The 25807-nt window shown below is 43.3% G+C and overlaps 1 protein-coding gene and 1 pseudogene across 8 annotated transcripts in view; one reads left to right on the top strand and one right to left on the bottom strand.

Annotated features, from left to right (window-relative positions):
• The first annotated feature begins 7909 nt into the window (after positions 1-7909).
• The window catches only part of SRPK2 (SRSF protein kinase 2), a 308829-nt gene continuing 290931 nt past the window's right edge, over positions 7910-25807 (top strand). For 5 of the 8 annotated variants that reach the window (XM_066240509.1, XM_066240511.1, XM_066240512.1 and 2 more), the window contains exons 1-2: positions 7910-8037; positions 8581-8635. In XM_066240509.1, the coding sequence (XP_066096606.1) occupies positions 7917-8037; positions 8581-8635 (176 nt within the window). In that variant the 5' untranslated portion in view covers positions 7910-7916. Of the gene's footprint in view, positions 8038-8367; positions 8500-8580; positions 8636-25807 lie in introns of those variants that run through there. The other 3 variants (XM_066240513.1, XM_066240516.1, XM_066240514.1) reach the window with 2 other exon arrangements.
• LOC136310637 (caspase-13 pseudogene) overlaps positions 16044-25807 on the bottom strand; it is a 36255-nt pseudogene continuing 26491 nt past the window's right edge.

The raw sequence follows: 25807 nt of genomic DNA on the forward strand, positions 1-25807 counted from the left end.
CATGAAATAGCCAGAGACAGGCTTGAGCTTCAAAATACAAAATGCATATGAATATATACATAACACAGAGATACAGATAACAGGACAGCAAATCCCAGAGGGGAAGGGGAAGGAAATCAATGGCGGGGGGGCAAAAGGGGTGTAAATAGGGACATGGGGGTGGGGGTGAGGGTTTTATATTCAGTGGGACACTTGAATCCATGTTAATCAATTAAAATTAATAAAAAAATTTTAAGAAGAAAAAAATGCATATGAAATATAAAGAAACTTTCCAAAAGATTAAAAAACATTGGAGAGCCGGCCCTGGCCGGTTGGCTCAGCAGTACAGCGTCGGCCCAGCGTGTGGAAGTACCAGGTTCAATTGCCTGTCAGGACACACAGGAGAAATGCCCATCTGCTTCTCCACCTTTCTCCCTCTCCTTTCTTTTTTTTTTTTTTTTTCATTTTTCTGAAACTGGAAACAGGGAGAGACAGTCAGACTCCCGCATGCGCCCGACCGGGATCCACCCGGCCCGCCCACCAGGGGCAACGCTCTGCCCACCAGGGGGCGATGCTCTGCCCATCCTGGGCGTCGCCATATTGCGACCAGAGCCACTCCAGCGCCTGAGGCAGAGGCCACAGAGCCATGCCCAGCGCCCGGGCCATCTCTGCTCCAATGGAGCCCTGGCTGCGGGAGGGGGAGAGAGAGACAGAGAGGAAGGAGAGGGGGAGGGGTGGAGAAGCAAATGGGCGCTTCTCCTGTGTGCCCTGGCCGGGAATCGAACCCGGGTCCTCCGCACGCTAGGCCGACGCTCTACCGCTGAGCCAACTGGCCAGGGCCCTCCCTCTCCTTTCTCTCTATCTTTCTCTTCCCCTCCTGTAGCCAAGGCTCCAAGAGAACAAAGTTGGCCTGGGTGCTGAGGATGGCTCCATGGCCTCTGCCTCAGGGCTGGAATGGCTCCCACCACAACGGAGCAATGCCCCAGATGGGCATAGCATCGCCCCCTGGTGGGCATGTCGGGTAGATCCTAGTCGTGTGCATGTGGTAGTTTGTCTCTCTGCCTCCTTGCTTCTCACTTCAGAAAAATATATTTTAAAAAAGCATTGGAGAGCCTTTAAAGAAGGGGCTATGGCCCTGACTGGGTAGCTTAGTGGGTTAGAGCATTTTTTTTTCATTTTTCTGAAGCTGGAAACAGGGAGAGACAGTCAGACAGACTCCCGCATGTGCCCGACCGGGATCCACCCAGCATGCCCACCATGGGGCGACGCTCTGCCCACCAGGAGGTGATGCTCTGCCCATCCTGGCGTCGCCATGTTGCGATCAGAGCCACTCTAGCGCCTGAGGCAGAGGCCACAGAGCCATCCCCAGCGCCCGGGCCATCTTTGCTCCAATGGAGCCTTGGCTGCGGGAGGGGAAGAGAGAGACAGAGAGGAAAGCGCGGCGGAGGGGTGGAGAAGCAAATGGGCGCTTCTCCTGTGTGCCCTGGCCGGGAATCGAACCCGGGTCCTCCGCATGCTAGGCCGACGCTCTACCGCTGAGCCAACCGACCAGGGCGGTTAGAGCATATTTTAATACACCAGCCTTGAGAGTTCTTTCTCCCTGTCAGAGCACATACTAGAATCAACCAACTAATGTATAAATAAGTGAACAGCAAAGTAATGTTTCTCTCTGTCTAGGTTCTCATCCACTAAAGGCTCCCAGATGGAACTCCTAAGTCTGTTTCCAATTCCATGACAGTTCTTTCTAAGATACAACCTGATTTAGTAGCTCCACTTGGAAATATTGGAGTGCAATTGGATTTAGAATGTTCTTTACTTTTCTTTATATTTGGTTAAAATTAATGACACATTTGTTTTGAATTTTGTTGTGCTAAGTTGGAGAAAATGCATACATACCACCCTTTTTACTTCTTTTGGACTGTGACAGTGACCAAAATATACTCAGTTCTAATACTTCCCATTCTTAATTTGTAGTATTCACATTAATTGATGTGTGTAGAAATAAAATATGGTAAAATTTTTAAAAATCATCATTTACTTTTTCCTCTCTTTTTTTGTATTTCTTCAAAATGTCATTCTAAATTATGAGGCATCTTAAAGAAAATTTTAATTTTCACATTGGCAGAGGTTAGCTCTATAACTTATTATTCTTTCTTTAAGCAACTAATATAATATACATAAAAGTGTTTATTAATAATTAGGTTAGTGTATTTTCTGGACAGTTTGCTTTTTTTTTTTTAATTTATTCATTTTAGAGAGGAGAGGGAGAGAGAGAGAGGAGAGACAGAGAGAGAGAAGGGGGGAGGAGCTGGAAGCATCAACTCCCATATGTGCCTTGACCAGGCAAGCCCAGGGTTTCGAACTGTCGACCTCAGCATTTCCAGGTTCGACGCTTTATCCACTGCGCCACCACAGGTCAGACCTAGGTTAGTGTATTTTAATTCAATAAATTTAAAGCAATTCATAAATATTTTAGGTGGCAAATATAATTCTTTCCTAGTTCATAGAAGCAAAAAGACTGTCAAAATCATTTTAAGGCCTTTAATTGTTTTCTTTCAGAGAGGCCTTTCCTAACCACTTTCCCAACAGGTTGCTGTTCTGTGGGGTTTTGTGTGTGTGTTCTTTTAACTTTTCATAGAGGTTATTGCCATCTAGTGAGCATAGTATATATTTCACGTATTTATTTTATTTTCTGTCTCTGGCAGTAGAATGCAAGCTCCATGAGGGCAGGGAGATTGTGCTGTGCTTTGTGCACTGCTGTAAACTCAAGACCTGGGGTAATGCCTGCTACATAACAGGTGTCTAATAAGTATTTGTGAAACAAATGAATGCAAAAGATCTGCAAACAGATAGGGTAGTGTTTCCCAAACAATACTAATGATAATTCTTATTTATTGAATGTTTTCTTTTTTTTGAAAGATTTTTATTTATTATCTGACCAGGTGGTGGCACAGTAGATACAGTATCAGACTGGGATGCAGAAGACCCAGGTTTGAAACCTGAGGTCGCAGGCTTATCCAGCTTGTGTGCGGGCTCACCAGTTTGACTGTGGGATCATAGACGTGACCCCATGGTCACTGGTTTGAGCCCAAAGGTCGCTGGCTTGAAGCCCAAGGCCACTGGCTTGAGCCCAAACATCACTGGCTTGAGCAAGGGGTCACTCGCTCTGCTGTAGCGCCCCCCCCCATCAAGGCACATATGAGAAAGCAATCAATCAACAACTAAGTTGCAGGTGCCACAATGAAGAATTGATGCTTCTTATCTCTCGCCCTTCCTATCTGTCCCTCTCTCTGTCTCTGTCACACAAAAAATAGACATATTGATTATAGCAAGAGAGGAAGGGGGAGAAAGACAGAGAAACATCAATCTGTTTCTGTATGTACCCTGATTGAAGATCAAACCCACAACTTTTGTGTATAGGGATGACACTCTCTAACCAACTGAGCTATCTAGCCAGGACTGTTGAATATTTTATTTCATTACCATATTGATGATCTAGGAGGGTTGGTATTAATATTATTACCAGTTTACTGAAGTTGTAATTATCCAGAAATTAACCTGCCCAACGTTATATAGAAATTAAGTAGCAGAAATTGGTTTCAACATTATGTTAACTAAAAGAAGGCAGTCACAAAAAGACACAATATTGTATAATTGTGTTTATATGATCTGTAAAGAATAGATAAGTCTATAGAGACAGAGGATCCTAGTGGTTGCCTAGCTCTTGGGCAAAGGGAGTTTGGGGAAAATAAGAGGGAGGTGGCTGCTAGTGGGTATGGGATTTCTTTTAGGGGTGACAAAAGTGTTTTAAAATTAGAATGTTGTAGTGGTTGTACAACCATTTGAATATATGAAAAACCATTGAATTTTGTATTTTAAATGGGTGAATTCTATGGTATGTGAATTATATCTCAATGAAGCTATTAAAAATACATAATAAAAAACTGTTTCAAACTCAGATTATTTTTGGCTTCAACCTTTAATCACCTTTCAGAAGGAGCCAAGACTGGAGAAGGAGCTGGTTCTGAGACCTGCTTAAGGAAAGCACAAAGTTTCTTGGGTGATCATGTGCCCGAAGGTAAAGAGGTGCCTCAAACAGATTGGGAGGCGTCCAAAGTACATTGTAAGATGAGAGCGCCTTCCTTGGTCAAATAGGAGATAATTCAAGAATCAAAAATCAAAGCGATAGTAATTACTGTCAATATTCATACCAAAAACAAAAAACAAGCTCCAAACAAACAAAAACAAAAGTATTGCAGAAGAAATGAAAGCTCTTCCTTATGTAAAAGTGTCAACTAACATAGATGGAATAAATGAAATTATAGGATTATAATCTATTCTAAAACCACTATAATAATACTTGATTCAGTGGAGGCCAACACACAGAGTTAAAGATTCTTGGGGAAGATACTCACACAGTTTCAAAGAATTACTCTACAGATTACTTTAAAAAAAATAAAAAAATAAAAATAAATTGAGAGGCCCTGGCCGGTTGGCTCAGCGGTAGAGCGTCGGCCTAGCGTGCGGAGGACCCGGGTTCGATTCCCGGCCAGGGCACATAGGAGAAGCGCCCATTTGCTTCTCCACCCCTCCGCCGCGCTTTCCTCTCTGTCTCTCTCTTCCCCTCCAGCAGCCAAGGCTCCATTGGAGCAAAGATGGCCCGGGCGCTGGGGATGGCTCTGTGGCCTCTGCCCCAGGCGCTAGAGTGGCTCTGGTCGCAACATGGCGACGCCCAGGAGGGTCGCAACATGGCGACGCCCAGGATGGGCAGAGCATCGCCCCCTGGTGGGCAGAGCGTCGCCCCCTGGTGGGCGTGCCGGGTGGATCCCGGTCGGGCGCATGCGGGAGTCTGTCTGACTGTCTCTCCCTGTTTCCAGCTTCAGAAAAATGCAAAAAAAAAAAAAAAAAAAAAAATTGAGGCAAAATTTATATAATGTAAAGTTAATCATTTTAGAGTGAATAATTCAGTGGCATTTCCTACATTTACAGTGTCACCAGGTCTTCCTTCTCTATCTAGCTCCAAAACATTTTTCTTGCTACAAGATAAAACTCTGGCCCATTAGGCAGTTGCTCCTCTTTCCCTCTTTCCCCGGACATTGGCCACCACCAGTCTGCTTTCTGTGGGTTTGTTTATTCTGGGTGTTTCATATAAATAGATTCTTACAATATGTGACCTTCAGTGCCTAGCTTCTTTTACCTGGCATAACGTTTCTGAGGTTCATCCACACTGAAGTGTGTATCAGCACTTCATTCCTTTTTATGGCTGACAAATATTTCATTGTATGTCTCTATCACAGTTTGTTTATCCATTCATGCACTCATAGATATTTGGGCTGTATCTAACCTTTTGGCTATTGTGATTCATGCTGCTCTGAACATTTGTATAAAAGGATTTGTCCAAATACCTACTTGTTTTTTCTCTCTCTTTTTAAAAGATTTTACTTATTGATTTTAGAAAGAGGAGGGCAGGGGAGGATCACAAAGCATCAACTAGTAGCTGCTTCTCATATGTGCCTTGACTAGGCAAGCGCAGGGTTTCAAACCAGCAACCTCAGCATTCCAGGTCCACGTTTTATCCACGGCACCACCACAAGTCAGATGTTTTCAATTCTTTTAGATATATACCTAGGAATGGAATTGCTGACAATTCTATGGTTAGCTTCTTGAGGAACTGTAAAACTATTTTCCAAGTGACTTTTCCAAAGTGGCTGTACCATTTTACATCCCCGTCAGCAATGTGTGAGGATTCCAATGTCTATACATCCTTGCCAATGCTTATTTTCATTTAAAAAAATCACAATAGCCCTGGCTGGTTGGCTCAGTAGTAGAGCGTCGGCCTGGCGTGCAGGGGTCCCAGGTTCGATTCTTCGATTCCTGGCCAGGGCACACAGGAGAAGTGCCCATCTGCTTCTTCACCCCTCCCCCTCTCCTTCCTCTCTGTCTCTCTCTTCCCCTCCCGCAGCGAGGCTCCATTGGAGCAAGGATGGCCCCGGCGCTGGGGATGGCTCCTTGGCCTCTGCCCCAAGTGCTAGAGTGGCTCTGGTCGCAACAGAGCGATGCCCGGGAGGGGCAGAGCATCGCCCCCTGGTGGGCAGAGCATCGCCCCCTGGTGGGTGTGCCGGGTGGATCCTGGTCGGGCGCATGCGGGAGTCTGTCTGACTGTCTCTCCCCGTTTCCAGCTTCAGAAAAATACAAAATAATAATAATAATAATAATAATAATAATAAAATAAAAAATTACAATAATTCTATTGTTGTAGGACTTGACATGGTATTCCATGTGGTTTTAATTTGCATTTCTCTAATGATGTTGAGCATGTTGTCACACACTTGTTGGCCATTTGTATATCTTCTTTGGAAGAATGGTTATTTCTTGAGTTTTTTGTCCACTTTTCACAGACTACTTTTTAAATACCAAGGAAAAATTTCACCTTCAGCATGAAACGATTAAATGTAACATCACTAATGATGAACGAACCGACATGATATCCGTCTTGACATTCTGATGTACTAAGAAGGACACAGTATTATCTACATATGTAGTGTACCTGATATAATTATTTTTTTAAAAAACGTTTTTTTTAAAAACTTATTGATTTTAGAGGAGGGGGGAGGGCAAGAGAGAGAGAAAGATCAACCCATTTTTCACTTATCCATGTATCATTGGTTGATTCTTCTATGTGCCCTAACCAGGGATTGAACCTGCAACCTTGGTGTATCCATCCTATACTCCAACCAACTGAGCTACGCCACCAGGGCCTGATACTGTTATTTAATATGAACCTAACAGGGAACAAACTGAGGAATATTCTGCAAAACAGTAGAATTGGATTCTTCAAAAACAGTCAATGTGTAATAGAGAAATACAAAACCAGGAATTATCCTAGATTAAAGAAGTTTTAAAATACATGACAACTAAAGGCAATGCATAATCTTTTATTGTATCCTGGATTGAAAAAAAAAGGTCAGCTAAAAGGCACATTTTGAAAATTTAATTATGGCTTTGCTGTATTATAGATAATAGTATATTAAAATCTCTTGGAGTGATAATGGAATCCTGATTATGTAGGAGAATCTTTGTTCTTAGTAGGTATTTATTGAAATATTCAGGGGTAAAGGGTAACAATGTCAGCAAAAAATTGGAATGATCCAGAAGAAACAACCCTCACCCCCACATTCACACAGGGAAAGCAAATGCAGTGAAATGCTGAAAGTTGGTAATAGGGGGTTGTTATATTCATTGTTTTTCTCGTAATTTTCCTATAAGTTTGATGTTGTTGAAAATAGAAAGTTGAGAAAATAAAAAGCTCTTCAAGTCTGAGTAGTGCTCTCTGATATGTTGGGTTTAGCGTCTTTAGAATAAGGAAAGACTAGCTACTTTATTCTAGCTACTCGATCAATTAAGAATACAGTTGTTACCGAAGTGAGAGTATATGATCAGGATGGCTATCTTTCAAAAATACAATTATTGAAAGAAACAAGGGAATATTGAAGTGATCACATTTTTATTAGGAAGCATGATATTGAAGTGATCATTTTGTGCCATTATCAGCTTGATTCACATTTTTATTAGGAAGCATGATATGTGATATGTTTGGAATCGGCTACGTCTAAATGTGAATCATAACTAGGTAAACTGTTTAACCTCTTTAGGACTCAGTTTCTTCATTGTAAGATGGAGAAAATAACTACTTGTTGGTATTGTGTTAAATAGTTGTACACGTTATTTATTGAATTCATTTAACTCAGTTGCAAAAGCTTCATTCTACTTTCCATGCTCTGCAACTTTTGCCTTATTAAACTTAAGCAATCTTGTGCGATAGGTAACGCCCAGATGACTTCTCCAAGGTCACACACACAGCTAGTGAAGGACCCAGGCCTCTCAGTTCTTGATCGGGTGACCTTTCCACACCCGCCAGAGAGGAGGAAGCGGCGCTCATGGGGATGCAAGGATGTACAGGAGTCAAGGGGGGGAAGAGGCCGCGCCAAGAACAGTGGTGTGACACTCGTGGAGGCCAAGAAAAGGCGCACGGAGAGGCGGGAGGCACCACCGGCCAGAGTGCGTAGGGGTGAGGCTGGCTGGAGAGGGAGGTCGCGGGCCGGGTTGCCCGGGAAAGGCTGGAGGGAGGCTGGGCCGGCCGCTGGGGCGCAGGAGGCGAGGACCGGGCCGCGGGCTGGGGCGAAGAGGCCTAGGGCCCGAGCGGCGGTGGTCGTGTGTGAGGGGTCGGGGTGGGCTTTCGCACAGGTAGGGCGGGCGGGCGACCGTGGGGAGCAGAGGAGCCGCTGAGTCCCGGGACGCAGACCTCGCCGGGCGTGGGGGGCGGGGCTGGCGGGGCGGGTCTTGCCGGGTCCCCCGCGGGAGCGGCGGCCGGGGCGGCGCAGGCGCGGTGCCCGCCTCCTCCCCGCTGGCGGAGCGAGCGGACGCTGCAGCCGGCTGGGCTCCCAGGTCGCCGCCGCCGCCGCCGGAGTCGCTAAGACCCCGCACCCCGGTTCCGCTGCGTCGGGATGAGCTCCCGGAAAGGTGAGTGGCCGCGGGGACACCTCTTCCGGGCCCCGCGGGCCGGCCCGCCCGACCGTTAATGTGTGTCTCCTCTCTCTCCAGTGCTGGCCATTCAGGCCCGAAAGCGGAGGCCGAAAAGAGAGAAACACCCGAAAAAGTGAGTCCACGCCACGCTCGACCCTGGTTCCCCACCCTTGCCCGGTCGGGGGCAGCCCGCAACCACGTCGGGGAAGTTGCCTGAATCCCAAGGGCCGGAGGGCGGGCTGATCCCCAGGGAAGCGGCGCTCGCCGTCTGCGCCCCGGCGGGCGGCCCGGGGGGAGGGGCGCGCGAGGCCACGACCGGCCAGGGGAGCATCCCCGGCCCCCGCAGCCCTGGGCCCAGTGTCGGTGGCCGGCGGGGCGGGAGTGCGGGTGGCGCGGGGTGTGCGCACGGCCCCCTGCACGCAGAGCTGCCCTGGGGGCGCGGACCCACCCGGGAGGGACGGTGGCGCCGGGCCGGCAAGCCTTGCGCAGCGTGAGGCTGCCTCGCCGCTCCCACCTGGGCACGGGGGCCGAGAGTGTCTGCGCGTGTCCGTGTCGCCCCGCCGTCCTCCCTGGCTCCTGCCTCTCGGCCTTTCTGCTGAAGACAGAGCCCGTGTCTAGAGGGTCGCCTGGGGCGTGTGCCTGGCGCGAGTTCGGTGCCGAGACCCTGCGTTAGGCGCCCGGGTTTGTATTCGAAACTTTCTGCTCCGGCCGCGCGTGGCTGCTGCGCGGAGCGGGTGGGCGTGTGCACTGACGGTCCCGTCGCGGCTTCCAGGCCCCTCATTGTGCCCAGAGTTGGTGAATACGGGGTGATACTTAAAACGTGCCATCTGCCGGCCACCTCCAGGCTGGTCACGGACCGGAGTGGGAGTGGCGGGCGCCCACGGAGCCTTGCCTGGAGAGCTGCTCGGAGACCGCTGAGCTCCGCCACCTCTCGCTTTTCCCTTTTTTTCTTAATTTAAAAAATCTGCCAGCGTTCATCACCTTTACTCCTCCTCAAAGATAAGCGGCTCTGCTCTTCTTTTTGAGTAAGAAATACTATGTGTTATTTTTGGTGCTATGAGGAATGGCAGTCCATGATCATCTTTAAATAAAACCACGAAGCATTTCTGGGTTGTTTCCTTTGGGGGCTACCCGGCAGCGTTTCCAGGCTGTCTTCCCTCTCTTCACCGTGGTCTCTGTTTAGGGAACTTCGTACCCACTGGTGGCATCTATGAAAACTGCCGAAGTTATTACTAATGTGGTGTAGCATGACAGCATTTTGTTCATTCAGAATGGAGTATAATTTGTAAGTACGTCCAGGATATCACAGAATGTAGATATTGACATAATGCCTTCCTTAAAAAAAACAATATGGGAAAAGAACTGAATGGAATATTTGGTAGTTTTAGATGCTTTAAAATAATTGATGGTATCTTTCAAGTCAATCAGAACTTCAAATTTGGTATTTTCTTTGATGAATGATGAAAGTTTAGCCAATAAATGAGAACTGTAATGTTTAGGAACCTCATTGTTGGCTTTTAATCTCACCTTTTATTTCTCCATACTCATTAAGTTCAGAAACGTGAAAAAGTTGAAAAAAGCATACCCTGGGTTTGGGGGAATGGGGTGTGTGTGTGTATGTACTGATATATATTTATATGTGTACATATTAGTAAATGTATGTGTGTTTTATATATATGTATACATGTAAATAGAACTGTTAAGAAGTCATTGTGTTTTCTGTTTTCATACTTAAGGATATAACTCAGGGGTCCCCAAACTTTTTACACAGGGGGCCAGTTCACTATCTCTCAGACTGTTGGAGGGCCAGACTATAAAAAAAACTATGAACAAATCCCTATGCACACTGCACATATCTTATTTTAAAGTAAAAAAACAAAACAGGAACAAATACAATATTTAAAATAAAGAACAAGTAAATTTAAATCAACAAACTGACCAGTATTTCAATGGGACCTATGCTCCTCTCACTGACCACCAATGAAAGAAGTGCTCCTTCTGGAAGTGCGGAGGGGGCCGGATAAATGGCCTCAGGGGGCCGCAGTTTGGGGACCCCGATATAACTTTTCTAATGTCCAGTGCTGCAGTTGGGATTTATGTGATATGATGATAAGAAATTAGCATATATTTATACTATTCCACTACACACACACACACACACACACACACACTACTCCCATAGATTAGTTTCTTCCATTGTCTTGTATTTATGTGATAAGATTTGAGAGGCGGAAAATCCAGCCAGCACCTAAGTACATAACTGATTAAAGTGATGTCATTTTTTTTTTACAGAGAATCAGAGAGAGGGGGATAGAGACAGGCAGACAGGAAGAGAAAGAGATGGGAAGCATCAGTTCTTCAATGTGGCATTTTAGTTGTTCATTGATTGCTTTCTTATGTGGCTGGATGGGTGGGGGAGAGGTTGCAACGGAGCTTGTGACCCCTTGCTCAAGCCAGCAACCTGAGTGGTTTCGAACCTGGGTTCCCCCGGGTCCCAGTCTGTCCCTCTATCTACTGCGCCACCACCTGGTCAGGCAAAGCAATGTCATTTTTAACTTAATTCTTTGAATCAAGACGTTATTTTAAGGGAATGCTTGATATGATTTATTTCTGCATGTATTCAGCAGTAGTTGCATGCCTTTCATAGGAGGTGGTGATAGAAGTGAACTTTGAATAAGACCAACAAACCTCCTCATGAAACGTATATTCTGTGGGGGTTTGAGGAGAACCCCAAAGATGACAAATTAAGATGCTGATTGGAGATAGTGCTAAATAAAGCATATGGAGAAAATTAAGATGGGGCACCTTAAGTAATAGTGGTGACATTTGACCACTGCCAGTCACTGTGCTGATGACTTTACATGTGTTTATCCCTTGTGATAACCCAATGGGGTACACGTTGTTGTTACCACCCTTTCACAGACCAGGAAATGGGACACAGTGCTGGTACATAACTATTGAATCAAGGCAGCCTGGGACAGAGTCCACACACAGCTGTCTGACGAGGTGACATTTGAGCTGCAGCTGGAATGAGGAGTAGGTGGTGGGAATGTGGCAAAGTTCCTAGGGAGGACTGGGTAGGAATGTTAGAGGAACCCAAGGGCCAGGTGGCTGGGGTGCTACAGAAGAGGATGGTGGGGGAGGAGTCAGTGGGGAGGCCTGGCCTTGTAGTCCTTGGGGAGAAGGGATTGGGGCTGGCAGGGAAGGAGTTGAAAATGGGAACTGGCCAGTTAGTACGAGGGAAACCATGGTGACTTGGTTCAGGGCACTGGAGAGAAGTGGTGATGGAAGGGACTTCAGGAGACCTGGAGTCTCAGTATACTTATTTTAGAAGCAGCTCTGACAAAGGTTAAGGCAGGGGTCTCAAACTCAGCTCAGCATGTGGGCCGCAGAGCAAGATCACAGCCGTTTGGCGGGCCGCACTAGGTCTACAAAAGGCAACTGTTACGCAACACTTTTCTCACTGCAGTTGAAAACAACAAAAAAAATCAGTACAACAAGCACAATCGTACATGCAGTTTACTCAGTGTCACAAAACGACCAGAAACTGTAGTTTGCATCACAACTGCTGTTAACTAAGCTAATATCTAGCTAGGATGCTAGAGAAATGAAAAATACAAGTAGGCCCCCTAGGCTTACTTAATTTTATCCAAAATATTTTGAACTTCGTGGATTAGTATGCGGGCCGCACAAAATTGTTCGGCGGGCCTCATGCGGCCCGTTTGAGACCCCTGGGTTAAGGTCACACAATTAGTTTAGTTTGGACCAGAATTCAGGTTTCTGATGCCATGTTTTTGCTTTTGATTAATTCTGTAGAGGAGGAAAGGTGTATTAGGGGGTCATTTTAAACTGTATTAATATAATAACTGACAAATTTGAATTTTTCTGTATGACTGCATGGGCTTGGTTTGATGTAATGCTTTTGTCATTATCTGCTTGTATGTGCAAGCCAGTTCTTCATTCATTTTAGTTTATTTTACTTCTGGGGAGTTTAATGAATTAAGTCAGTTCCGTTTTTTAGTATTCTGGAATTTGTAGTCGTCAGAATAAGATTGAGATATCTCTGCTTAGCCACCTCAAAATTTTAATCTGAACAGATTGTTCTGGTGATTTTGCTTTGCCAATTATTAGTTGTGCTAATTGTAACCAGCAGCAAGAAGGACTGCAGTGTCATTCAGTCCTGAATTTTAACAATTAGCTAAATCACATGGCTTGGGGCAGATTTTTGCCTTGGGGCATGTGTATGTGTGTTTATGTGTGTGTGTGTGTGTGTGTGTGTATATATATATATATAGTATATATATGAAAGTTTTTAAAAGATATTTTTTATTTGTTGATTTTTCCCCCTACATGTAACTTCTTTATTGAGACATAATGCATGTACCATAAAGTTTGTTTTTTGAAGTTTATAATCCACTGGTTTTTGGTATAGTCACCAAGTTTTGCAACTATCACCATTATTTAATTCCAGAACATTTTCATCATCCCCCCCTTATTTAGCAGTCACTTCCCCTTCTCCCCTGCCCCCAGCGACGACTAATTTATTTTCTGCCTCTGTGAACTTACCTATTTTGGATACTTTATATGAATGGAATCATACAGTCCATGGTCTTGTGTCTGATTTTTTTCACTTAGCATAATGTTTTCAAGGTTCATCCATGTTGTGACATGTGTTGGTGCATCATTCCTTTATATTACCAAATAATGTTTCATTGTCTTGCTACAGCACATTTTATCCATTCATCCTTTGATGGACATTTGGGTTCTTTCAACCTTTTGGCTATAAATTATTTTTTAATAAAATTTTTAAATTTTGTCGCGAAGTTGCAAAAACAATAGGTTCCCTGTGCACCCTTCATCCATTTCCCCTAGTGGTGGTATCTTGCATAACCACAGAACATTGTCACAACTAGGAAATTGACATTGGCACAATAATGTGAACTCACGTAAAATTTCACCAGGTTTTACATGCACTGTGTGTGTGTGTGTGTGTGTGTGTGTGGTTCTGTCAAATGTTACCATTTGTATATTCATGTATATTTGTGTAATCATTACCATGATTAGGGTGCAGAACTGTTTCATCACCACAAAGAAACTCCATCTTGTTACCCTTTAATAGTCATTCCCTCCCCTCTCCCTAACCCCTGGCAGGCACTGAGCAGGCACTACTAACTTTTTACCACGTTGAGAGTGAGATAAATAGAATTATATAGCATGTAACCTTTTCAGATTCACTTTTTTCACTCAGCGTAGTGTCTTTGAGACCCATTCCTGTTGTTGGATGTATCAGTAGCTCATTCCTTATTGCCGAGTAGAATGTCATAGTGTGAATGTACCTTAGTTTATCCATTCACTAGTTTCTTGTATTTTTTTTTTTTTTGTATTTTTCTGAAGCTGGAAACGGGGAGGCAGTCAGACAGACTCCCGCATGCGCCGGACTGGGATCCACCCAGCACGCCCACCAGGGGGGCGATGCTCTGCCCACCAGGGGGCGATGCTCTGCCCAACCGGGGCGTCGCTTCTGTTGCGACCAGAGCCACTCTAGCACCTGAGGCAGAGGCCATGGAGCCATCCCCAGCACCTGGGCCATCCTTGCTCCAATGGAGCCTTGGCTGCAGGAGGGGAAGAGAGAGACAGAGAGGAAGGAGAGGGGGAGGGATGGAGAAGCAGATGGGCGCTTCTCCTGTGTGCCCTGGCCGGGAATCGAACCCGGGACTTCTGCACGCCAGGCCGACACTGTACCACTGAGCCAACCGGCCAGGGAGTTTCTTGTTTTTGATTCTTACAAATAAGCTGCTGGATGTTCGTGTACAGGTTTTTATGTGAACTTATTTCTATTTCTGTAGGACAGATAGCCAAGAGTATGATTGCTGGAGGACTTATATTTGTATTTTAACTTAGTAGCAAGCTAGCAGCTTTGTATCTTGGTGTCTGTTTCTGTCTGTTTTTTCTCTGCATGATATCTGTGATTTGTGTGTGTCCTGTTGGTGATGGCGTTCTGCACTGTATCCTTATGTTGGTAGGTGGGACCTGTAGGTCATTGCTTACCTGTTTTCTGCAGTATGGGTTCTGACTGCTGCAGAAAATCATAGGCATGCAGTTGGTGGTACTGTGTCAGTGAATCACAGGTGCAGCAATTTAGGAATGCTGTGGTACAAGTCTTTATCTTTATTAAGTAATCCTCAACTCTTCCCTATACTATAAACTCATGCTCACAAGGCAATGACTTTGGAGTACCTCTCTTGGAAGGTAATCACTTACTTTTGACTTCTTGTTTTGTTACTCACTTGTTTATTCAACAAACGTTTGTACTTATCAGCAGTGAAATTTAGCACAACACAAATGAAGCAGATACCTAATATTGCAGATATTTAGTGCTAGGCAGTGTGTTGGATGCTGGGAAGATTAAGATAAGTAATACTCTGCCTGGTCTACAGACCATTGAAGGAGAGTGTGATGAGTACTGTAAGGTTTAGATCAGTGGTAGTCAACCTGGTCCCTACCGCCCACTAGTGGGTGTTCCAGCTTTCATGGTGGGCCTTAGCGGAGCAACCAAAGTATAAATAAAAAGATAGATTTAACTATAGTAAGTTGTTTTATAAAGATTTATTCTGCCAAACAGCAAAAATCCAACATAAAGTACTTGCTAGGTAATTATTATTATATGCTTTAACTTGCTATAACTCTGCTTTATAAATTTTATAAAGTAAAGTTACTTCCCTACTTTATAAATCACCATTACTGTGGAACCGGTGGGCGGTTAGAAAATTTTACTACTAACAGAGATACAGAAGTGGGCGGTAGGTATAAAAAGGTTGACTACCCCTGGTTTAGATACAGTGATACATTGATTGGTAAGGGAAGGCTTCTACCCTTTGAGTAGTATGAACGTTAATGTATGTCCTCACTCAAAGAGTTAACAAAAAACTCACTACTCAAAGGGTTAAGAAGATACCTTGTTTGAGTTTAGTATTATTGTTATTTTAATGAAATAGTTTTATTATTTTATTTTTTTCTCTCTTTTTTTTTCTTAAGTGAAAAGCAGGGAGGCAGAGAGACAGACTTCTGCATGCACCCTAACTGGAATTCACCTGGCCAGCCCCCTGTGAGGTGATGCTCTGCCCATGTGGGGCTGTTGCTTCATTGCTCAGCAGCTGAGCAATTTTAGCACCTGAGGCGAGGCCATGGAGCCATCCTCAGCGCCCTGGGCCAACTTGCTCCAAATGAGCCATGGCTGTGGGAGGAGAAGAGAGAGAGAGAGAGAGAGAGAGAGAGAGAGAGAGAGAGAAGGAAGGAGGAGGGGGAGGGGGAGGGAAAGGGGGAAGGGTAGAGAAGCAGGTGGTTGCTTCTCCTGTGTGCTCTGACTGGGAGTCAAACCCAGGACACCCACACGCTGGGCTGACGCTCTACTGCTAAGCCAACTGACCAGGGCCTTACTATATTGTTTTACTGAAATAGAAAGTCATATAAAAATCATGTTGGACTGGCACATTTTTTCAGGAAGTATATATATAAGGACTGGACTCCTTAGACTTCTCATTTTAATTGCCTGGAAAGAGGCAAAAACATCTGTACATAGTTTATCTTTGAATTGTTTGGTCTTTACTACCTCATTCTTCAAATGATCTTTGAACCATCATGAATGTGTCTGTCAGTTGACAACTCCAAGAATCTATCTAAAAATCCCCCCGTTTTTTTTTTAATCCTTTTTTTAACTATACGGTCTACCGGAAAGTTCTGTCCATTTTTGAAATAAAACAAAATATAAATTTTTCTTACCATCAATAAACTTTATTAAATAATATAATTGCCATTATTATTAATGATTTCTTGCCAGCATGAGGGCAATTTGTATATCCCATTTTTGAAAAATGTTTTATCTTTTGATGCGAAAAATTGAACCAGTGCTTGTTTGATATCTTCTTTATTTTTGAATTTTTTGCCCTTCAAAAAATTTTGTAAGGACAAAAACAAGTGATAGAGAGTGCTAAGTCTGGGGAATATGGTGGATGCCACAGAATTTCCCAGCCTAGTTCTGCAATTTTTTGATGAGTCCCCAAAGCAGCATATGGCCTGGCATTATCATGATGCAGTATGATGTTCTTCTTATTGAATATCGCCGGCCTCTTTTCTTGGACTGCTGTCTTTAAATTATCCAGTTACTGACAATACTCCGAATTGAGCTTTTTGTTCAGTTTTAAAAGCTCATAATATATTGGTCCTCGAATGTCCCACCATATACACAACATTCTCTTATTCAGAGTCTAATTTGGTTTAGAGGTGGAAGGGCTAGGTTTTCCGGGTTCACAATATGCCCTTTTCCTTACGATGTTTTCGTAGGTAATCCACTTTTCATCCCCAGTTCTCATCCGGTTCAAGAAGGGCTCGATTTTGTTCCGAGGAAGCAGAGATGTGCATATGATGACTTGATCATCCAAATTCTTCTGACTTAATTCATGTGGCACCCATCTTGAATATTTCCACACCAATCCTATCTTCTGAATATGGTCCGAAATGGTTTGCTGAGCTGAATTAAGCCTTTCTGCAATCTCCGATGTTGTCAGAAAAGGATCTTGCTCCAACATGGTCTTAACAACATCGTCATCGATCAAAGATGGTCGCCCAGAATGTGGCTTATCAGAAAGGTCAAAATCACCTGTTTTGAATTTTTCGAACCATCTTCTGCATGTGCTATCAGAAACTGTACCTTCACCAAACACTTTCAATAAATTTCTACATGCTTCTGTAGCATTTCTTCCTTGTTGAAATTCGTAAAAATACAGTGGTGTAAATCTTTATCAGTAGCCATGGGTACACTATCACTTCACACATAAGACTAACGTGAATCAACTTTGTTTTAGTTAATTTGCTATGTCAGTTTGTAAACATTAAGTGATAAAAAAGAGAGGCACACATGCGCCAAATAAACATGTGCTTACGTGTTGAAACTTGTTGTGATAGAAACGGACAGAACTTTCCAGTAGACCTGATATTTGTTTTAGAGAGGAAGAGAGAGAGAGAGAGAGAGAGAGAGAGAAACATTGATTTATTGTTCCTCTTATTTATGCGTTCATTGGTTGATTCTTGTATGTGCCCTGACCAGGGATCAAACCTGTAAGAATATGTTTGAACATAATTTATAAATTGTGTGATGAAGAGAGAACCACTGGCACTTCTCCAGGGAACATTATGTGGAGTTGAGAAGTGAGCAGTAAGCAACTAAATCCTTCTCTGTGTGAGTCTTGTGTATACCACTCCTCATTCAGGTGCCTGAGACTGTGCAGAGCTATCTTCTGAGGCCATTGAGAGTCACTGGCCTGTAACTCTCCACCGTTTGCACCTCTGTGGGCCTGGATGATGACCTTGGGTTTGTCCTTAAGGTACAGCAGTTTCAACTGTTGAAAGTCTGGAGTATGGTTTCATAAGATTACACATCTGATTTTTTTCATCGTTCTGCAGAGTCCCACAGATTTTATCCAGGATGCCATGAGACATGAACACCAAGCATGTGCTATATGAGCACCTGTGCTCTGAGTAGGCAGCAAATGTCTTTAGCACTCACTCCATGGCCAGTCTTGATGTGGCTTCTTTTGTATATCCTTGGTTGTAAGACTTTTGTTCAGCTAGTCTTCAGTTGGTTATTCAGATTGATTGACCTGTAATTTAGTTGTCATTCCAGTTTGGTTTTGGGAGGAAGTGAGTGGAGCCTATATTTACTCTGCCACCATTGTGGGACTCTCTTTCTTTTTTGTAAATGATAAGATATTGTAATATGGTCATGGTAAAAAACTCAGGCAGCACAAAACAATTTAAAGAAATAAATGTCAGTGATAGCTCCACCAATCTTTCTGGTGTATTATGTGCTTTTTTTGTGACAGAGACAGAAAGAAAGAGTTAGGGACAGATAGAGACAGACAGACAGACAGGAAGGGAGAGAGATAAGAACCATCAAGTCCTCCTTGCGGCACCATCATAGTTGTTCATTGATTACTTTCTCATATGTGCCTTGACTGGGGGGCTATAGCAGTGCAAATGACCCCTTGCTCAAGCCAGCAACCTTGGACTCAAGCCACTGACCTTGGGCTTCAGGCCAGCGACCTTTGGGTTCAAGTGAGTGACCATGGTATCATGTCTGTGGTCCCATGCTCAAGCCAGCGACCCTGCACTTAAGCTGATGAGCTTGTGCTCAAGCCAGATGAGCCCATGCTCAAGCCAGTGACCTTGGGGTTTTGAAACTGGGTCTTCTGTATCCCAGTCTGATGTTCTATCCACTGCCACTGCCTGGTCAGGTATATTTTTGTTTTTAAAATTTTTTTAACAGTAATGTTATTTGGTATATTATTCTTTTTTAATTATGTGAGAGGAGGGGAGGCAGAGAGACAGACTCCCATATGTGCCCCGACTAGGATCCACCTGGCAAGCCTTCTACTGGGCCATGCTGCCCATCTGGGTATTACTCTGTTGCTCAGCAACTGAGCCAATTTTAACTCCTGAGGCGCCCGGGACCAATTTTTCAAACCAGTTGAGCCATAGCTCCGGGCAGGTATGGGGGAAAGTGAGAGAGAGAGAAGGGGGAGTGGTGGAGAAGCCGATGGTCGCGTCTTCTATGTGCCCTGACCTGGGGAGTCAAACTGGGACATCCACATGCTGGGCTGATGCTCTACTGCTGAGCCAAACAGCCAGGGCCTAGTATATTATCCTTTGTGCCTATTTTTTTCCAGTTTTATTGAGAGATTATTGCCATATAACATGTAAGTATAAGATGTACAGGTTAATGATTTGGTACACATATATATTGTGAAATGATTACCACAATAAGGTTAGTTACCACCTCCATCCTCTCACATAATTACCTTTTTTTGTGTGTGCGCTGATAGCATTTAAATTCTACTCTCAACAACTTCCAAGTATATTGCTCACAAAAATTAGGCTATTTCAAAATGAATATGAAGTGGTAAAATATCCCCTAATTTTGGTGAGCAGCGTTGTATCTGTGAGATGTGTTCATGTTGTTGTACGTTCCTTTATTGTTGTTGCTCTCTAGTATTTCGTTGACTGACTGTACCACAATTTACTTATTTGTTCTTCTGTTGAGTTTTTTTTCTTTAGTTTTTCGTCATTATGATAAAGCCACTATAAACATTCTTGTACATACCCTTTTGTGGACATTTTCACTCACTTCTCTTGGGGCATGTGCCCTAGTTAAATTGTTAGGTTACAGAATACAGGATGTTTAGTGTTAGTACTAATTGCAAAGGTAATTTTTTCCCTAGCTTTATTGTAAGATAGTTTTGATTGAATTTTTTTATACTCCCACCAGCAATGTATGACAGTTTCAGTGGATCCATATCTTTGCCACACTTGATAGTGTCATTCTTTTTAATTTTTGCTATTCTGGGTATGTAAGGCTATCTCATTGTGGATTTAATTTGCATTTTTCTGAGTGGTGTTGTCTGTTTTCATATGTTTAGTGGTCATTTGAATTTCTATTTTGTGAAGTGCCTGCTTTGTCTTTTGTACATTTAAAAAAAATGGGTTGTCTTTTTTTAAATATTTTTTATTCTTAATTATTTTTTTTATTGATTTGAGAGAGAGAAACATCAATTTGTTGTTCCACTTATTCATGCATTCATTGGTTGACTCCTGTATATTCCCTGACCAGGGATCAGACTGGCAGTCTAGGTATATTGGGTCCATGCTCTAACCAACTGAGCTACCAGCTAGGACCTGCAAGTCTTTTCTTATAGCTGTGATAGTTTTATTGATACATAATTTACACAACATATACAATTCATTACTTAAAGTGCACAGTTCAATAGTGTATGGCCAGGGGCCACCACCACCATCGTGGCCATTCACATGCAGGTTCCCATTAGATTCGGGGAGACTGTAGAGAAACAGTGTAGCCAAAAACTGGTGGGCTATACCTTTTATTCTAGCCTCCCACCCGACCAGTGAGTAAATACAAACACACAGAGGGCTCCAGAACCCACTCTTTCAGCGCTCACAAAGCTACTGACACATCTGGGTTTTCCTAGAATCAAAGGCCTCCACTAACTCAGTCCCTCCCCTCTGTTCCCCATCTCCTCTCTCTGCGCAAACTGGCTTCTCCTTCAGTACCCCGCCATCTTGGCTGCTTCTCTGCAAAAACATGGCCTCCTTCCTCCTCCTCCTCCTTAAAACTTTTTGGCATGAAAACCCCTCCTCCAGCACACAGCATAACAAAGCCCCTTCCCAAGCAGCAAGGTAAATTAGCAGTTTCACCTGGAAGCATCGTCCACGTGGGCAGTGCCATTTTTAACGAATTGAGCATAAAAATCACATTTTACAAACTTATTTGCCCGACAAATAGCTTTTAGTAGATTCAGATTTTTGTTAAACTTCTTAGAGCCAATAATAGTTTGGCAAGTAAATAAGAGGGGGCAGGGGGAGGTCCTCTGGGCAGAAGTGGCCACATATGGAGGGTTGGTGTAAACATATGGAGGGTAAAAGGGCATGCTTGTATTCCTGGAATGTCAAGTAGGTAAGTAAGGCTAGGGTGGGTGATGGGTGTGGTCACTGAGGAAGGTTACAGGGCCTGGGGAGCTGTTAAGAGGCAGATCAAGAAAAAGCTCAAATAAATAACTTGACCCTGCATCTAAAAGAACTAGAAAAAGAACAGCAAGTAAAGCCCAGAGGTAGTAGAAGGAAGGAAATAATAAAGATCAGAGCAGAAGTAAATGACAGAGGCTAAAGAAACAATACAGAGGATCAATGAAACCAGGAGCTGGTTCTTTGAAAAGGTAAACAAAATTGATGAACCTTTAACCTGACTCACCAAGAAAAAAAGAGAGAGGACCCAAATAAATAAAATTAGAAATGTGAGTGGAGAAATAACAACTGACATAACAGAAATACAAAATATTGTAAGAAAATACTATGAAGAACTATATGCCAAAAAAGTAGACAACCTAGGTGAAAAGGACAAATTTCTTGAAACATCTAATCTTCCAAAAATTAATCTGGAAGAATCAGAAAACCTAAACAGACTGATTACAACAAATGAGATTGAAACAGTTATCAAAAAACTCCCAAAAAAGAAAATTCCTAGGCCTGATGGCTTCACAAGTGAATTCTACCAAATATTCAAAGAAGAACTAACTCCTATCCTTCTCAAGCTATTTCAAAAAATTCAAGAGGAAGGAAGACTTCCAAGCTCCTTTTATGAGGCGAGCATAATTCTGATTCCAAACCAGGCAAAGACAACACAAAGAAAAAATTATAGGCCAATATCCCTGATGAATTTAGATGTTAAAATGCTCAACAAAAAATTAGCAAACCGGATCCAGCAATATATGAAAAAAATCATACACCATGATCAAGTGGGATTTATTCTTGGGAGGCAAGGATGGTACAATATTCGCAAATCAATCAATGTGATTCATCACATAAACAAAAGGAAGGAGAAAAACCACATGATAATTTCAATAGATGCAGAAAAAGCATTTGATAAAATCCAGCATTCATTCATGATCAAAACTCAGCAAAGTGGGAATACAGGGAACATACTTCAACATGATAAAGGCCATCTATGAGAAACCCTCAGCCAACATCATACTCAATGAGCAAAAATTAAAAGCAATCCTCTTAAGATCAGGAACAAGGCAGGGGTGCCCCTTTCACCACTTTTATTCAACATTGTTCTGGAAGTCCTAGCCACAGTAATCAGACAAGAAAAAGAAATAAAAGGCATCCAAATTGAAAAAGAAGAAGTAAAACTATCATTATTTGCAGATGACATGATATTGTATATGGAAAACCCTAAAGTCTCAGTCAGAAAACTACTGGACCTGATAAATGAATTCAGCAAGGTGGCAGAATATAAAATCAATACTGAGAAATCAGAGGCATTTTTATACAATAACAATGAACTGTCAGAAAGAGAAATTAAGGAAGCAATCCCCTTCACCATTGCAACCAAAAAAATAAACTACCTAGGAATAAATTTAACCAGGAAGATTAAAGACTTGTACTCAGAAAATTATAAAACATTGATAAAAAGAAATTAGGGAAGATACAAACAAGTGGGAGCATATACCGTGCTCATGGTTAGGAAGAATAAATATCATTAAAATGTCTATATTAGGCCCTGGCCGGTTGGCTCAGCGGTAGAGCGTCGGCCTAGCGTGCGGAGGACCCGGGTTCGATTCCCGGCCAGGGCACACAGGAGAAGCGCCCATTTGCTTCTCCACCCCTCCGCCGCGCTTTCCTCTCTCTCTCTTCCCCTCCCGCAGCCAAGGCTCCATTGGAGCAAAGATGGCCCGGGCGCTGGGGATGGCTCTGTGGCCTCTGCCTCAGGCGCTAGAGTGGCTCTGGTCGCAACATGGCGACGCCCAGGATGGGCAGAGCATCGCCCCCTGGTGGGCAGAGCGTCGCCCCTGGTGGGCGTGCCGGGTGGATCCCGGTCGGGCGCATGCGGGAGTCTGTCTGACTGTCTCTCCCTGTTTCCAGCTTCAGAAAAATGAAAAAAAAAAAAAAATGTCTATATTACCCAAAGCAACTTATAAATTCAATGCAATATCAATTAAAATACCAATGACATACTTCAAAGATATAGATCACATATTCCAAAAATTTATATGGAACCAAAAGAGAACATGAATAGCCTCAGGAATCTTTAAAGGAAGAATAAAGTGGGAGATATCACACTTCCGGATATCAAGTTATACTACGAGGCAATTATACTCAAAACAGCCTGGTACTGGCATAAAAACAGGCATATAGATCAATGGAACAGAACAGAGAACCTAGAAATAAACCCACACCTTTATGGACAACTGATATTTGACAAAGGAGGTAAGAGTATACAATGGAGTAAAAGCCTCTTCAACAAATGGTGTTGGGAAAACTGGACAGCTGCCTGCACAAAAATGAAACTAGACCACCAACTTACACCATTCACAAAAATAAACTCAAAATGGATAAAAGACTTAAATGTAAGCCGTGAAACCATAAGCCTCTTAGAAGAAAACATAGGCAGTAAGCTGACATCTCTCGCAGCAATATATTTGCTGATTTATCTCCACGGGCAAGTGAAATAAAAGATAGGATAAACAAATGGGACTCTATCAAACTAAAAAGATTTTGCGCAGCTAAAGACAATAAGAACAGAATAAAAAGACAAACTACCCGATGGGAGAATATATTCGACAATACGTCTGATAAAGGGGTTAATAACCAAAATTTATAAAGAACTTGTAAAACTCAACACCAGGAAGACAAACAATCCAGTCAAAAATGAGTGAAAGAAATGAATAGACACTTCTCCAAAGAGGACATACAGATGGCCAATAGCCATATGAAAAAATGCTTAACATCACTCATCATTAGAGAAATGCAAATTAAAACCACAATGAGATATCATCTCACACCAGTCAGAATGGCACTCATCAACAAAACAACACAGAATAAGTGCTGGCGAGGATGTGGAGAAAAGGGAACCCTCCTGCACTGCTGGTGGGAATGCAGACTGGTGCAGCCACTGTGGAAAACAGTATGGAGATTCCTCAAAAAATTAAAAATCGAGTTGCCTTTTGACCCAGCTATCCCACTTTTAGTAATATACCCCAAGAACACCATAGCACTGTTTCAAAAGGAGAAATGCACCCCCATGTTTATGGCAGCATTGTTCACAATAGCGAAGATCTGGAAACAGCCCAGGTGTCCGTCAGTGGACGAGTGGATTAAAAAGCTTTGGTACATATATACTATGGAATACTACTCAGCCATAAGAAATGATGACATCAGATCATTTACAACAATATGGATGGAGCTTGATAACATACTGGGCGAAATAAGTAAATCAGAAAAAACTAAGAACTATATGATTCCATACATAGATGGGACATAAAAATGAGACTCAGAGACATGGACAAGAACGTGGTGGTTATGGGGGGGAGGGGGGAGGAAGGGATGGGGCCCAAAGAATATCAGTTAGAAGATGATGGAAGATAATTGGACTTTGGGTGATGGGTATGCAACATAATCAAATGTCAAAATAACCTAGAGATGTTTTCTTTGAACATATGTACCCTGATTTATCAATGTCACCCCATTAAAATTAATTAAAAAAAAAAGCAGATCAAGATTTTTGAAAAGATTACTCTAGCAGCTTGCTGTGTGGAGAGCTTAGAAGCCAGATTATAGGAACTATTGCAGGAGATTTCACGATACTGATGGGTATTAAGGGAGTAGAGATCACAGGATTATGGGTGGTGGGAGGGGAATAAAGAGGGATGGATGTATGGTGTGGACAATGATTTGACTTTGGGTGATAGACACGCAACACAATCAACAGTTCAAATGTTATAGAGATGTTCACGTGAAACCTGTGTACTCTTATTGATCAATGTCAGCCCATTAAAATTTAATTTGTAAATAATAAGAAATCACAGGATGTAGTTTCCAATTCAGTGTTGGTGGAGAGTAGGATGGATGTAGGATGGATCCCAGGTTTCTGAATTAGCTAAATTTGTGGAGTGTGTTGCCTGCCATTCCTCAAGACAGGGAATGGAGAGCAAGTTTGGGAAAAGCTAATGATCTTTTAGTCAGGCTGTCGGATGTGTTCAGTGACGTCTAGTGGGTCAGTGCTTGCAGCTGGAGCACCTAGATGAGTCCTGGTGAGCAGATGTAGAGTGGGAGTTGTTTTATAGCTACTGGCCTCTCAGGGTGTGAAAGGTGAAGAGAAGAAAGCCATGGGTAGAGTTGGCCAGGAAGGGGATAGGATAACCAGGAGTGAGCTGATTCACAGAAACCAAGGGAAGAAAGTCTTTATTTTAAGAAGAGAATAGACAGCAGAGTCACAACCTGCAAAAAAATTCAAGTGAGGTGATCCCTGATCTTGGGCATTGATTCTTTTATTTTTTTTTTCCAGTGCGACAGAGACAGAGACAACAGGAAGGGAGAGAGATGAGAAGCATCAACTCGTACTTGTAGCACCTTAGTTGTTCATTGATTGCTTTCTTATATGTGCCTTGACGAGGGAGGGGGGCTGCAGCAGAGCAAGTGACCCCTTGCTCAAGCCAGAGACCTTGGGCTCAAGCCAGAGACCATGGGGTCATATCTGTGATCCCATGCTCAAGGCACTGACCCTGCGCTCAAACTGGTGATCTTGTGCTCAGGCCGGATGAGCCCACGCTCAAGCCGGTTACCTCAGGGTTTTGAACCTGAGTCTTCAGCATTCCAGACTGACCCTCTGTCCACTGCACCACCACCTGGTCAGGCATGAAAAGATTTCTTAATAGATTGAGTTGAGGCCCTGGCCAGT

The sequence above is a fragment of the Saccopteryx bilineata genome, chromosome 7 (assembly GCF_036850765.1).
Source record: "Saccopteryx bilineata isolate mSacBil1 chromosome 7, mSacBil1_pri_phased_curated, whole genome shotgun sequence".
NCBI classification, from domain to species: domain Eukaryota; kingdom Metazoa; phylum Chordata; class Mammalia; order Chiroptera; family Emballonuridae; genus Saccopteryx; species Saccopteryx bilineata.